The sequence below is a fragment of the Somniosus microcephalus genome, chromosome 6, assembly GCF_052327205.1.
Source record: "Somniosus microcephalus isolate GS21.2 chromosome 6, FLI_Smic_1.0, whole genome shotgun sequence".
Classification (NCBI taxonomy): Eukaryota; Metazoa; Chordata; class Chondrichthyes; order Squaliformes; family Somniosidae; genus Somniosus; species Somniosus microcephalus.
This window is the reverse complement of record NC_140992.1, coordinates 134,558,858-134,573,036: the sequence shown is the minus strand read 5'-3', so window position 1 is coordinate 134,573,036 and position 14,179 is coordinate 134,558,858. Positions and strand designations below refer to the sequence as shown.

The following is a 14,179-nucleotide window of genomic DNA, read 5'->3' as shown; positions in this document are numbered from 1 at the left end:
GACCTCCCAATTTACCTTTCTGCACCCTATGCTAGCTGGCATTGATACTGTCCCATTCCCTTTCAAAACTTCCATCATTACCCGCCTCTTCAAAAATACCACCCTCAATCCCTTTGTCTTTCCAAACTACTGCCCCAACTTCAACCTCCCTTTCCCCTCCCCAAAATCTTCGAATGTGTTGTAACAAATACATGCCCATATTTTCCCGCAACTCCGTGTTTGAATCTCTCCAATCAGGTTTCCACCCTGCCACAGCACTGAACCAGCCCTAAAACCTTAGAAAGGGTACAGAGGAGGTTTACCAGGATGTTACAATGGATGCAGGACTTCAGTTATGAGGAGAGGTTGGAAAAGTTAGGACTGTTCTCCTTGGAACAGAGCAGGTTAAGAGCTGACCTAATCGAGGTTTTCAAGATGATGAGAGGTTTTGATAGAGTAGAGAGAGAAAAACTATTCCCTCTGGCGAGTGGGTCAATAATCAGAGATCACAGATTCAAAATCATTGGAGAAAGATCTAGAGGGGAGATGAGAATTTTTTTCACTCCAAGAGTTGTCTGGATCTGGAAAGCTCCACCTGAAAAGGTGATGGAAGCTGATTCCATAATAAATAATTATAAAAGGGAGTTGGACAGGTACTTGAGAATGACGAAATTGCAGGGTTACGGGGGGGGGAAAGATGGGGGTGTGGGACCAAGCACGACTGCTTTTCCAAAAAACCAACACGGGCACGATGGGCCGAATGCTCTCCTCCTGTGCTGTAAGTTTCTATGATTCTAATTAAAGTCCCAAATTATATCCTCTGTGATTAACTGTGCTGCATAATCCCTTATCCTCTCTGCAGCCTTTGACATGGTCAACCACACCATCCTCCTCCAAAGTCATTGACCAGTTCAGGCACATTGCCATCACTTAGTTCCAATCTTATCTATTCAAATTCATAGTCAGCGCATCTTCAGCAGTGGCTTCTCTTCCCACTCTGTTACCTCTGGAGTCCACCAAGGATCTATCCATGGTCAATCTCCACTTCGCCATCTGCATGCTGGCCCTTGGTGACATCCTCCAAAGACATGGGGTCAGATTCCGATTGTATGCTGATGACACCCAGCTCTACCTATTCATAAGAACATAAGAAATAGGAGCAGGAGCAGGAGTAGGCCAATCGGCCCCTCGAGCCTGCTCTGCCATTCAATAAGATCATGGCTGATCTGATCTTAACTGCCAATCTACTATCACAGAACCATCTCCTGAATCTAACAGAATTAGACACACGAAATAGGAACAGGATCAGGCTACACGGCCCCTGGGCCCGCTCCGCTACCCACAGGGCCATGACCGATCCGAACCTAGACTCATGTCCAAATTCCTGCCCGCTCCCCATAACCCTTTATTCCCTTTACTTCTAGGAAACTGTCTATTTCTGTTTTAAATTTATGTAATGATGTAGCTTCGACAGCTTTTTGGGGCAGCATATTCCATGGACCGACCACCCTCTGAGTGGAGTAGTTCCTCCTCATCTCAGTTTTGAAAGAGCAGCCCCTTATTCTAAGACTATGCCCCCTAGTTCTAGTTTCACCCATCATCGGGAACATCCTCCCCGCATCCACCCGATCCAACCCCTTCACAATCTTATATGTTTCAATAAGATCACCTCTCATTCTTCTGAACTCCAATGAGTAGAGTCCCAATCTACTCAACCTTTCCTCATATGTCCATCCCCTCATCCCCGGGATTAACCGAGTGAACCTTCTTTGTACTGACTCGAGAGCAAGTATGTCTTTTCTTAAGTATGGACACCAAAACTGTACACAGTATTCCAGGTGCGGTCTCACCAATACCTTGTGCAACTGAAGCAATACCTCCCTATTTTTATATTCTATCCCCCTAGCAATGAAAGCCAACATTCCATTGGCCTTCTTAATCACTTGCTGCACCTGCATACTAACCTTTTGAGTTTTGTGCACCAGGACCCCCAGATCCCTTTGTACTTCAGTACTTTCCAGTTTCTTGCCATTAAGATAATAACTTGCTCTACGATTTTTCCTGCCAAAGTGCATAACCTCACACTTTCCAGTATTGTGTTCCATCTGCCAAATCTCTGCCCACTTACTTAGCCTGTCTATGTCCCCTTGCAGGTTTTTTATGTCCTCCTCACTCACTATTTTCCCTCCCATCTTCGTGTCATCTGCAAACTTTGATATGTTACACTCGGTCCCCTCCTCCAAATCGTTAATATAGATTGTAAAGAGTTGGGGACCCAGCACTGACCCCTGTGGAACACCACTAGGTACTGATTGCCAGTCCGAGAATGAACCATTTATCCCAACTCTCTGCCTTCTGTTAGATAGCCAATCCTCTATCCATGCCAGAATATTACCCCCAATCCCGTGATTTTTTATCTTAAGCAATAATCTTTTGTGTGGCACCTTGTCAAATGCCTTTTGGAAGTCTAAATACACTACGTCCACTGGTTCCCCTTTATCCACCCTATATGTTACTTCCTCAAAGAACTCCAGCAAATTTGTCAAACATGACTTCCCCTTCATAAAACCATGCTGACTTTGTCCTATTAAATTATGATTATCCAAATGTCCTGTTACTGCCTCCTTAATAATGGACTCCAAAATTTTACCTACCACAGATGTTAGGCTAACCGGTCTATAGTTTCCAGCCTTCTGCCTACTGCCCTTTTTAAATAAGGGTGTTACATTAGCAGTTTTCCAGTCTGCTGGGACCTTTGCTGAGTCCAGGGAGTTTTGGAAAATTATTACCAATGCATCCACAATCCCTACCGCCACTTCCCTCAAGACCCTAGGATGTAAGCCATCAGGTCCAGGTGATTTATCCGCCTTGAGTCCCATTATTTTACCGAGTACCACTTCCTTAGTGATTTTGATCGTGTTTAGCTCCTCCCCCCCCATAGCCCCCTGTTTGTCCAGTGTTGGGATTTTCTTAGTGTCTTCTACTGTAAAGACTGATACAAAATATTCATTCAGTGTTTTTGCCATCTCCATATTTCCCACCATTAATTTCCCGGTCTCATCCTCTAAGGGACCAACATTTACTTTAGCCACCCTTTTTCTTTTTATATAGCTATAAAAACTCTTACTATCTGTGGCGGTAGGGATTGTGGATGCATTGGTAATAATTTTCCAAAACTCCCTGGACTCGGCAAAGGTCCCGGCAGACTGGAAAACTGCTAATGTAACACCCTTATTTAAAAAGGGCAGTAGACAGAAGGCTGGAAACTATAGACCGGTTAGCCTAACATCTGTGGTAGGTACAATTTTGGAGTCCATTATTAAGGAGGCAGTAACAGGACATTTGGATAATCATAATTTAATAGGACAAAGTCAGCATGGTTTTATGAAGGGGAAGTCATGTTTGACAAATTTGCTGGAGTTCTTTGAGGAAGTAACATATAGGGTGGATAAAGGGGAACCAGTGGACGTAGTGTATTTAGACTTCCAAAAGGCATTTGACAAGGTGCCACACAAAAGATTATTGCTTAAGATAAAAAAATCACGGGATTGGGGGTAATATTCTGGCATGGATAGAGGATTGGCTATCTAACAGAAGGCAGAGAGTTGGGATAAATGGTTCATTCTCAGACTGGCAATCAGTAACTAGTGGTGTTCCGCAGGGGTCAGTGCTGGGTCCCCAACTCTTTACAATCTATATTAACGATTTGGAGGAGGGGACTGAGTGTAACATATCAAAGTTTGCAGATGATACTAAGATGGGAGGGAAAGTAGTGAGTGAAGAGGACATAAAAAACCTGCAAGGGGACATCGACAGACTAAGTGGGCAGAGATTTGGCAGATGGAATACAATACTGGAAAGTGTGAGGTTATGCACTTTGGCAGGAAAAATCGTAGAGCAAGTTATTATCTTAATGGCAAGAAACTGGAAAGTACTGAAGTACAAAGGGATCTGGGGGTCCTGGTGCACGAAACTCAAAAGGTTAGTATGCAGGTGCAGCAAGTGATTAAGAAGGCCAATGGAATGTTGGCTTTCATTGCTAGGGGGATAGAATATAAAAATAGGGAGGTATTGCTTCAGTTGTACAAGGTATTGGTGAGGCCGCACCTGGAATACTGCGTACAGTTTTGGTGTCCATACTTAAGAAAGGACATACTTGCTCTCGAGTCAGTACAAAGAAGGTTCACTCGGTTAATCCCGGGGATGAGGGGATGGACATATGAGGAGAGGTTGAGTAGATTGGGACTCTACTCATTGGAGTTCAGAAGAATGAGAGGCAATCTTATTGAAACATATAAGATTGTGAAGGGGGTGGATGCGGGGAAGATGTTCCCGATGATGGGTGAAACTAGAACTAGGGGGCATAGTCTTAGAATAAGGGGCTGCTCTTTCAAAACTGAGATGAGGAGGAACTACTTCACTCAGAGGGTGGTAGGTCCATGGAATATGCTGCCCCAAAAAGCTGTAGAAGCTACATCATTACATAAATTTAAAACAGAAATAGACAGTTTCCTAGAAGTAAAGGGAATTAAGGGTTACGGGGAGCGGGCAGGAATTTGGACACGAGTCTAGGTTCGGATCGGTCATGGCCCTGTGGGTAGCGGAGCGGGCCCAGGGGCCGTGTAGCCTGATCCTGCTCCTATTTCGTGTGTCTAATTCTGTTAGATTCAGGAGATGGTTCTGTGATAGTGGATTGGCGGTTAGGATCAGATCAGCCATGATCAGATCAGCCATGATCGTATTGAATGGCGGAGCAGGCTCGAGGGGCCGATTGGCCTACTCCTGCTCCTATTTCTTATGTTCTTATATATTTTTTGCTAATTTACTTTCATAATCTATCTTCCCTTTCTTAATCAATCTTTTTGTTATTTTTTGCTGTCTTTTAAAGTTTTCCCAATCCTCTCCTCCCACTAAATTTGGCTACCTTATATGCCCTTGTTTTTAGTCGAATACTATCCTTAATTTCTTTACTTAGCCACGGATGGCTGTCTTTTCTTTTACACCCTTCTCAGTGGAACATATTGTTTTTGGAAGTTGTAAAATAACTCCTTAAATGTACACCACTGATCATGTATCGTCTTACCCTTTAATCTATTTTCCCAATCCACTCTACTCAATTCCGCTCTCATACCTTCATAGTCTCCTTTATTCAAGCTTAGCACGCTTGTTTGAGATCCAACCTTCTCACCCTCTAATTGAAGATGGAATTCAACCATGTTATGGTCACTCATTCCAAGGGGATCCATTGCTAGGACATTTTTAATTAATCCTGTCTCATTACACAGGACCAGATCTAAGGTTGCTTGCCCTCTGGTCGGTTCAGTTACATACTGCTCAAGAAACCGATCCCTAATACACAATGAACTCATCCTCAAGGCAGCCCTGCCCAATTTGATTTGTCCAATTAATATGATAGTTAAAATCCCCCATAATTACAGATGCTCCCTTATTACAAGCCTCAACTATTTCCTGATCGATACTCCGTCCAACCGAGTTGCGACTGTTCGGAGGCCTATAGACTACGCCCACCAGTGTTTTTTTCCCCTTATTATTCCTTATCTCCACCCAAACTGTTTCATTATCCTGATCTTTTGACCCAATATCATTTCTCTGTATTACAGTGATTCCTTCCTTTATTAACATAGCCACCCCACCTTCCCTTCCTTCCTGCCTGTCCTTCCGGATCGTTAAATAACCTGGTATGTTTAATTCCCAGGCATTGTCACGCTGCAGCCATGTTTCTGTAATGGCCACAAGATCATACCCATATGTAGTTATTTGTTCCATTAACTCGTCTATTTTGTGACGAATGCTACGTGCATTCAGATAGACAACTTTCAAAGATGTTTTGTGACACTTAGTTCCTGCTTTTGCCCTTTTTATTACTTTACCTTTTACTCCATACCTTCTGCCCCTTCTTGACACGCTCTGGTTTTTAATTTCCCCACTGCTACCTAAGTCTATGACATTCTCTGTTGTCATTTTTATTATTTGCTCTCTAGGAACCTCCCCCCCACTAGTTAGTTTAAAGCCCTCTCTACAGCCCTAGTTATATGATCCGCCAGGACTCTAGTCCCAGCACTGGCCAAGTGAAGCCCGTCCCAACGGAACAGCTCCCTCCTGTCCCAGTACTGGTGCCAGTGTCCCAGGAAGCAAAACCCATTTCTCCCACACCAGTCTTTGAGCCACGCATTTAACTCTAATTTTATTTGTCCTAGCCAAATTCGCTCGTGGCTCAGGTAATAATCCAGAGATTATTACCCTTGAGGTTCTGTTTTTTAATTTGACCCCTAGCTGCTCATACTCCTTTAACAGAACCGGCTTCCTAGTCCTATCTACGTCGTTTGTACCAACATGGACCACGACAACTGGATCCACCCCCTCCCACTGCAAGTTTCTTTCCAGCCCAGAGGAGATGTCCTTAACCCTGGCACCGGGTAGGCAACACAGCCTTCGGGACTCTCGCTCTCGGCTGCAGAGAACTCTGTCTATCCCCCTAATAATACTATCCCCTACCACTACAACATTTCTATTTACTCCCCCCTCTTGAATGGCCCCCCGTTCCACGGTGCTGTGGCCTGGTTGCTCATCCTCCCTGCAGTCCCTGCTCCTGTCCCCACAGGGATTAAGAACCTCGAACCTGTTGGTCAAGAGCAAGGGCTGCGGCTCCTCTAGCTCTACCTCCTGGATCCCCGTACCTGCCTCACTCATAGTCACACCGTCCTGTCCCTGACCATGGGCTACATCTGAATTAATTAACTTCATAGATGTGACCACCTCCTGATACACAGAGTCCAGGTACTTCTCCCCCTCCCTGATGTGTCGCAGTGTCTGAAGCTCAGACTCCAGCTCATCCACACGCAGCTGGAGTTCCTGTAGCAGCAGACATTTGTCACAGACATAATCACCGTGAGCCTCAATGGGGTTCACCGGCTCCCACATCTCGCAACAGTAACACATCACCTGCTCCATTCTATGTAATTAATTAAATTTTTTAATTAATTGGATTTAACTTAAATCAATCCCTCTAGTTACACCAGTTAAATGGTTTACCAACAGTCACTCTGCACCAGAAAGGCCTTGGTACACCACAGCAACCTTACAAACTATAAACCACAGACTTAAAGTTTTAAAACAAGAGAAATACTCCAACCAATCACCTACCTGTTTTGTGGTGACGTCACACCTTGAATACTTTTTACCTCTCTCCTTGCCTGAGATTGGAGATTGGTACGCCTACCTGAGCCTCTGGGGTCTTTGTAGTCGCGCTGCTCCGCCTCCACCCGCTGCCGATGCCGCACTGAGGCCTACCTGAGCCTCTGGGGCCTTTGTAGTCGCTCTGCTGCGCTGCTCCGCCTCCACCCGCTGCCGATGCCGCACTGAGGCCTACCTGAGCCTCTGGGGCCTCTTGTAGTCGTGCTGCTCCGCCTCCACCCGCTGCCGATGCTGCACTGAGGCCTACCTGAGCCTCTGGGGCCTCTTGTAGTCGCTCTGCCGCGCTGCTCCGCCTCCACCCGCTGCCGATGCCGCACTGAGGTCTACCTGAGCCTCTGGGGCCTCTTGTAGTTGCTCTGCCGCGCTGCTCCGCCTCCACCCGCTGCCGATGCCGCACCGAGGCCTACCTGAGCCTCTGGGGCCTCTTGTAGTCGCTCTGCCGCACTGCTCCGCCTCCACCCGCTGCCGATGCCTTCACCTCCTCTCTGGATTGCTTGACTGGCATCCAGTCCTGGATGAGCCATAGTTTCCACTAGTTGGGAAGACCAAAGTCGTTGTCTTTAGCCCCTGCCATAAACTCTCTACTGTTACCAACCGCTGTCTTGAGTTGAATGAGACTGTTTGTAACCTCGGCGTCCTATTCAATCATGAGTTAAGCTTCTAATCCCATTACCTCACCGTCGTAAAGACCGCTTACTTCCACCATCTTAGTATCACCCACTTCGGCCTCAGCCCATCTGTTGCTGAATCCCTCGTCCCTGCCTTTGTCGCCTCCAGACTCAACTATCCCATTGCTCCTCTTGTCAGCCTCCTATCCTCCACCCTCCGTAATCTTCAGGTCATTCAGAACTCTGCTGCATGTATCCTATCCAGCAACGTACTGTCGTTCATCCCATCCCTGCTGCTTCACTTTGGCTCCCAATTCCCCCAACATCTTCAATTTGAAATTCTCATTCTCATGTTTTAAATTTCTTCATGGCGTGCCTGTATCCTTCCTCACTTCAGCCCACCATAGTCAGCCATGCTTTCAACCGTCTATTTCTCACTCGGGAATTCCCTCCGTAAACCCCTCTGAACCTCCATCTCCCTCTCCTCCATTAATACCCTCTTTAAAACCCACCTCTTTGACTATGCTTTTGCTCTCTTAGGCCTAGAAATTCAGTCGCGTTTGCGCCCACTTATTGGCTATAAAGTGGTTTGCGCCTGAAGTTTTTTATCGCCCGAAATTCAGATGGACCCTAACATCGGCGTTAGCCGGTAGCGCCGCGCCGGCACCGATGACGTCATCGGTGTGCGCAGCGCCCCGGTTGCAATGCTATTCCGGCCCGATGGCCAAATTCAGTTGCGGCCGCCTCGCCCGTGGCAGCCGCAAACAGCGTTTGTGAAACGGGGTCTTGCAGCTCCGAAAGGCCGGCGCATAAAGGGTGGAGCGGCGGCCGGCCGCTTTCCCGGCGGCCGCCTGCCCGCACCTCCCTCCCCGGACTCTTGCACCACCCCCCCGCGGCATTGATGTCTGAGTCCCGCGAGCCCGGCACTTCTCCGTGGTGCCGGGCTCATTTGCCGGGGGAATCCACCGGTGATCTGACGGCTGCAGGCAGCTCCTCCTTAAGAGAAGGAGGAGGCCTGCAGTACCCCAGCCTGCCGCACTGCATCGGGTGCCGCAGCGGGAGCTGGACGCCTGAAAGTGACATTCATCGCCCCTAACGAGGCGGCCAAACCCTGCAATAGCGCCCGCCGCCGTCTTGGCCCGTCGCAACTGAATTTTAGGCGGGCGCTACGGGAATCCTGGCGGGCGCAAAAGACCTGGCGGGGCCATACCGAATTTCTAGGCCTTAGTATCTTTCTTTGGCTTGGCCACTTTTGTTTAATTATGCCTCTGCTGTCCTTTGGGATGTTTTTCTACATTAAAGGCGGTATATAAATGCCAGTTGTTGATGCTCTTTCAAGGCGCGTATATGAATAATGGACTCTTGGGCAAGATACTGGAGGTTGCCTAGAGTTCACAATGTCTTGAGAAAATTGAAGAGGAAAAACTCCCTTCAGTGGTTTACCAGTTGGCTAAGTTGTTATCCAAGCATTTACTGAATGCAATTACTGAGCTTCCTCTTTACACTTTTTCTGTTCTTTCCCCTAAATCCCGACTGAATGGCACAGACTAGTTTGGAACACGACGTGTACAGCCGATTGGCTTCGTTGCAGGAAGGGCTGATCCCGAAGAAGAAAGCGGCTGCAGATGATGACATGCATCGAATCAATGAGCTGATCCAGGTATGTGGATGTCCCATGTGCTTGTCCAGTCGCCTCTGACGTCTGCACAGGTGGCACCTGCACTATGGGATGTTGTCATGAGCAGTGTAAGTACTGGGTTATATTATACACAAGGTTGAGTAAATTCCAGTTCCTCTCCAGTTAACTGGTATGTGAGTAAGTAGAAGCAGCTAAAATAGTACATATTGGTGTGGGCTGGGGAGGGTTTAAATAAATGATTGCAAGTAAGTGTAGATGGGTCCTGATGGCTGAGTGGGGTAAATGTACTGTATTGGGACTGACTGATACAGACCACAAAGACTACAGATCCGTGCTGAATTAGGTGATTGGTGAAGCATCGCCAGGATAGGGTGGAGGGAAATCAGCAAGAGTCCCTACATCTGAGACCTGCTGAAAATGGGTGAGAACAGAGCTCTGCTGTGGTAGCTTGCTGTCCAGTCGTGTATATAGAGGACAACCACATTGGGATTCTAAAACACATGCATCTGTCTATAGCTGTACCCCAGCATGATTTGTGAACCTCAGAAAAGATCGCGCGTCAGAAGAAAATGAGAGGAGTGGAAATGTCACGATGGCAGTTTGTGAATTTGAATTCAGTTTTTTGCAAAATCTGGAAATAAATTGCTGGTCTCAGTAAAAGTGACCATGAAGTTGTCAGATTTTCATTAAAAACTCAACTGATTCACTAATGTTCTTTAGGGAAGGAAATCTGCCGTCCTTGCCTGCTCTGGCCTATATGTGACTCCAGTCCCACACCAATGTGGTTGACTCTTAACTGCCTTCTGAAGTGGCCGAGCGAGCCACTCCGTTGTATGACACCTCTACTTGGGGAGATCCACCACCACCTTCAAAGGAGCAACTAGGGATGGGCAATAAATGCTGGCCTTGCCAGTGATGCTCTCATCCCAAGAATGAAAGAAATAGTGGGCAGGTTGTGCCATGTAGCTGGATAGCCTAGAGTAAGAATAGTATGCTTGGTGGATGGGTAGAGTATAGCTTCATTTCCAAATGGTCCAAAAACTTGTAAAATCGTAAATGTGATGGTAACATAAAGCCTTGCATTCTGGACTGGATATACTGGGAGGTCCCAAATCAGACAACACGAAATGCATCAAATGTTAACTTTAAAAAAAAATCAAAATTAAAAGTGTGCATTTATCTAGGCTTTTGCCACTACTTTCTGTGTGTGTGACACTGACTGTCTGTGTGGAGTTTGCACATTCTCCCCGTGTTTGCGTGGGTTTCCTCCGGGTGCTCCGGTTTCCTCCCACAGTCCAAAGATGTGCGGGTTAGGTTGATTGGCCATGATAAAAAATTGACCCTTAGTGTTAGGGGGATTAAATACGTGGGTTACGGGGCTAGGGCTTGGGTGGGATGGCTGTCGGTGTAGGGACCGGGTGCTAGGGTTTGGATGATCAGCCATGATCTCGTTGAATGGCGGAGCAGGCTCGAAGGGCCGAATGGCCTACTCCTGCTCCTATCTTCTATGTTTCTATGTTTACCTTGTGCTAATGGTGTCGGTTTTCAATGGTGTTTTTGATCAGTCCTGCCCCTGAGCATTGCTCTTGCTTTTAGTTTTCTTAAAAAGTATTGAGTTCTATTTTTGAAATTACTCTGGAGCTTATGGTAGTTGTAATACAACTTATTCCTCACAAGACTGTGCACTGTTGTATTTGCAGGGGAACATGCAACGCTGCAAACTGGTTATTGACCAGATCACTGAGGCCAAAGACACAATGATGAAGGTTCTGGATCATAAGGATCGAGTTCTAAAGCTCCTCAACAAAAACGGCACGGTCAAAAAGGTGTCCAAATTAAAGAGGAAAGAGAAGTCCTAAAGCTTCATATCGGATAGTAACTGTGTTTTAAAGCCACTGTATAGATGTTTAGTTTGGTATTTGAATAAAGTCGAGGTTTCCAGATGATGGATAGGTTCCACAGAACACGAACACTGTTATGGTGTGGAGTCCAGGGATCACAGTGAGTAGAAGCACCCACCTTCTCAATAGTGCTTCCATTGTTGACCAGACAGCGTAGAGTTGATTTGTAAGAGCCCCCCATTAAAATTGTGAGAACCTACAAAAAGGTTTAGATTTTGATCCGACCTAACTGTAGACTGCCAAACAATTTTATGGTAACATTGACTAGGTCATCCTTTGAGCTCAAAAAGCAAGGCTTCCTCCTCCTACACTTTTGGCGTTCCGATAACTATTCTGAAACAACAGATTCATGTTGCCAAGCAGTTTCTCAGTTAACTTTGTATCTTGGGGTAGTGAATTTTATACTAATTGATTATCCATTTATCCTAATTAGCGACATCTTATCACTTCTGTTGGTTTACAGTGCTGAGAGCACGCAAGTTCTCTAGATGCTCATTACGATTAGCAACCCCAGTCAGTTGCTGTAGTTAGAGGGATGGCTGTAGATTAGATTGGAAGAATGGTCCCAGTCCAGCGCCCGCAGTTAGTGACCATGCAAGTTCAATGTAGGTGGCAGAAGAAGAGGTCCCCAAGGTAATGTGGCCAATCTAAGTCAGTGTTTGTCCTCTACAGAATGTACTTTCTTTTACAGGTAGGCGAGGTGTGTATCTTAAAGCGGTTGAATCTTGTGCTTGCTGAACACAACTGATGGTCCTAAAAGTCTGTCCCAGTCAGTGATCTGCAATGACTGATGGGAGGGATTTGAGAAAGATTTGAATATTTTCTCAATGAGAAAAAGAAAATCCCTAAAATTTTCATTTTTAACCTAGGGAATAAATGGGGGTGTTTGCTAATCGAAACCACACACTGGTGGCCCTCAAAAGGGTGTGCAACAGAATTGTAAATCTGTTAAAAAGAATAGCTTTATGCTTTCAGTCCGCACAGTGTGCAGAGGAAGTCTGCTGTCCGCATCCCTCGCGCTCCCCCCCCCCAGCCATCGCCCCACGGTGAGTCGAACTATGCGGGTCATTGTTACAGCGCAGTTCTAGTTTCTCCCCACACCAGGTTGCTACGCTGGTGAAGTTCAGAATCTAACCATGTGATGATCTTTCTAGCGGAACTTTTAAAAAGTGGAATAACTAGGTTTTTTAAAAAAAAAAAAAAGAAAGGTTGCATGTTTCTTGGTCTGAAAGTTTCTGTAAGACTTGGCAGCATTTCCCCCCACCTCTTTTCCACATATAATGTGTTTGGTGTTCAGACCAGCAGTGTTTGTAACTGAGAAGGTTCAGCATGTAAGCCTGGGCTGCTCCTCTTGTGTGGTGATATTGTGTGAAATGTTTGTAGTTTGTGATGCAGTTTCTTGTACATATACACTTGGAAATCATTAATAAACAGTACAAGCTTTTATACCAATCACGCAAATCTGTCTGGAAAATGACATGCTATGTGAGTTATATAGTTTGCACCTATTTGTGTGTGTGTTTTTTCCACAGCTGATACCATGTCAAAGTGGTGACCACGTCACCTGTCCTGGTTGTTAGTTCTCAAACCACCATGGCTTCCTGTATTGGTCACAGTTAAATTTGAGGGGACCTTTGACCCACTAGCTATCTCAGTGATGGGGTCAAAGTTAAGAGGTAAGAAGCCAATCACAGTCTGAGACCCTTGACCATTTTGCTGCTCATGAAGAGGCTGAGATGGTCAGTTCAGGCCAGTTCTGACCTCAATTCTTTGTAATCCCTCGCGGCGTCATTTTGCACTTGCTCGCCCCTGAAAAGGTTTGATCAGTTGTACTGTGCCACAGTATGCCTCTGCTGGACATATTTGCTGTTCATGAGGGAATTGCCACTGCACGGGAAGAAACTTTGGGTTAAGAGTACGGTATCTAAGGCCTCAAATGACAATAGATTGTTGCTGGGCTCACTGGCTTCGTATTCCAAACCTAGCCAATAATCTCCTTAATGTCCTGTTCCATTACTATCCTTTGCAACTTTTTCTAATTTCCCCTCTCCATCCCAAACTATCTCCTTAGCAAGTGTTAATTTTGTTTTATATCTTTTCCAATCTCTCAAATCTGTTTTTAATGCCATTTTAACTTTACTTTTTAACTATAAAGGTCTAAGCTGTGATACCAATCTACTTCCAAATTTATATATTTCATTCTTTCCAGTATATAAATGCAAATTCTTTATTTTATATACCCAGTGTTTCACTTTTTGGTAATTTTTAAAAATCTAATGATTTTACAATGTTTGATTTTGGGTTTCCCAATGGAGGCACATCGCTGAAAGGCTGAGATTTCTGCCTTCCCCGAAGATAACCCCTGACCCCACCTATGTGGTGTATGTGCCTTTAAGAGCCCCAGGTGTGCGTAATGCCGGTAATTGTCACTTGGGCGATATAAGCCTGTGTATTGTGTATATCCTTTAGAACCCCCCCCCCCCCCCCGCCAGACTTGCTTAGTAAATACCTATGAACCAACTCCTGTCTTCAGTGTCTTTATCTACACACGGACACTACAGTGGCGACGAAGTGGAAACGGACTAACCTGCAATTCGGCAGCACCTCAAGGACATCGATTCCTCCAGCGTCCAGAAGACTCAAGGAAGTAAGAGAAACTGTGGTTTCACCAGCTGGCCAAGCTGGTGACAGGTACTGCGCTAATCCTTCCTGGGCGTCAGGCTGGAGCTCCAGCGGCGGGCTCGACAACTGAGACAGGCAGCGAAATCGGAGGCAAGCAATAACGGACTGGGAGGGTGCACTCGAGAGACGGCCGGCGCGGCAAGCAGGTCAGCGTT

General features: G+C 46.0%; 1 protein-coding gene across 6 annotated transcripts in view; it reads left to right on the top strand.

Moving 5' to 3' along the window:
• Nucleotides 1-12,795, top strand: part of LOC147116086 (histone deacetylase complex subunit SAP130-like) — an 80,925-nt gene extending 68,130 nt beyond the window's left edge. For all 6 annotated transcript variants that reach the window (XM_085990803.1, XM_085990804.1, XM_085990800.1 and 3 more), the window contains 2 exons: nt 9,349-9,462; nt 11,142-12,795. In XM_085990803.1, the coding sequence (XP_085846929.1) occupies nt 9,349-9,462; nt 11,142-11,300 (273 nt within the window). In that variant the 3' untranslated portion in view covers nt 11,301-12,795. The remainder of the gene's footprint in view (nt 1-9,348; nt 9,463-11,141) is intronic.
• The last annotated feature ends 1,384 nt before the right edge of the window (nt 12,796-14,179 follow it).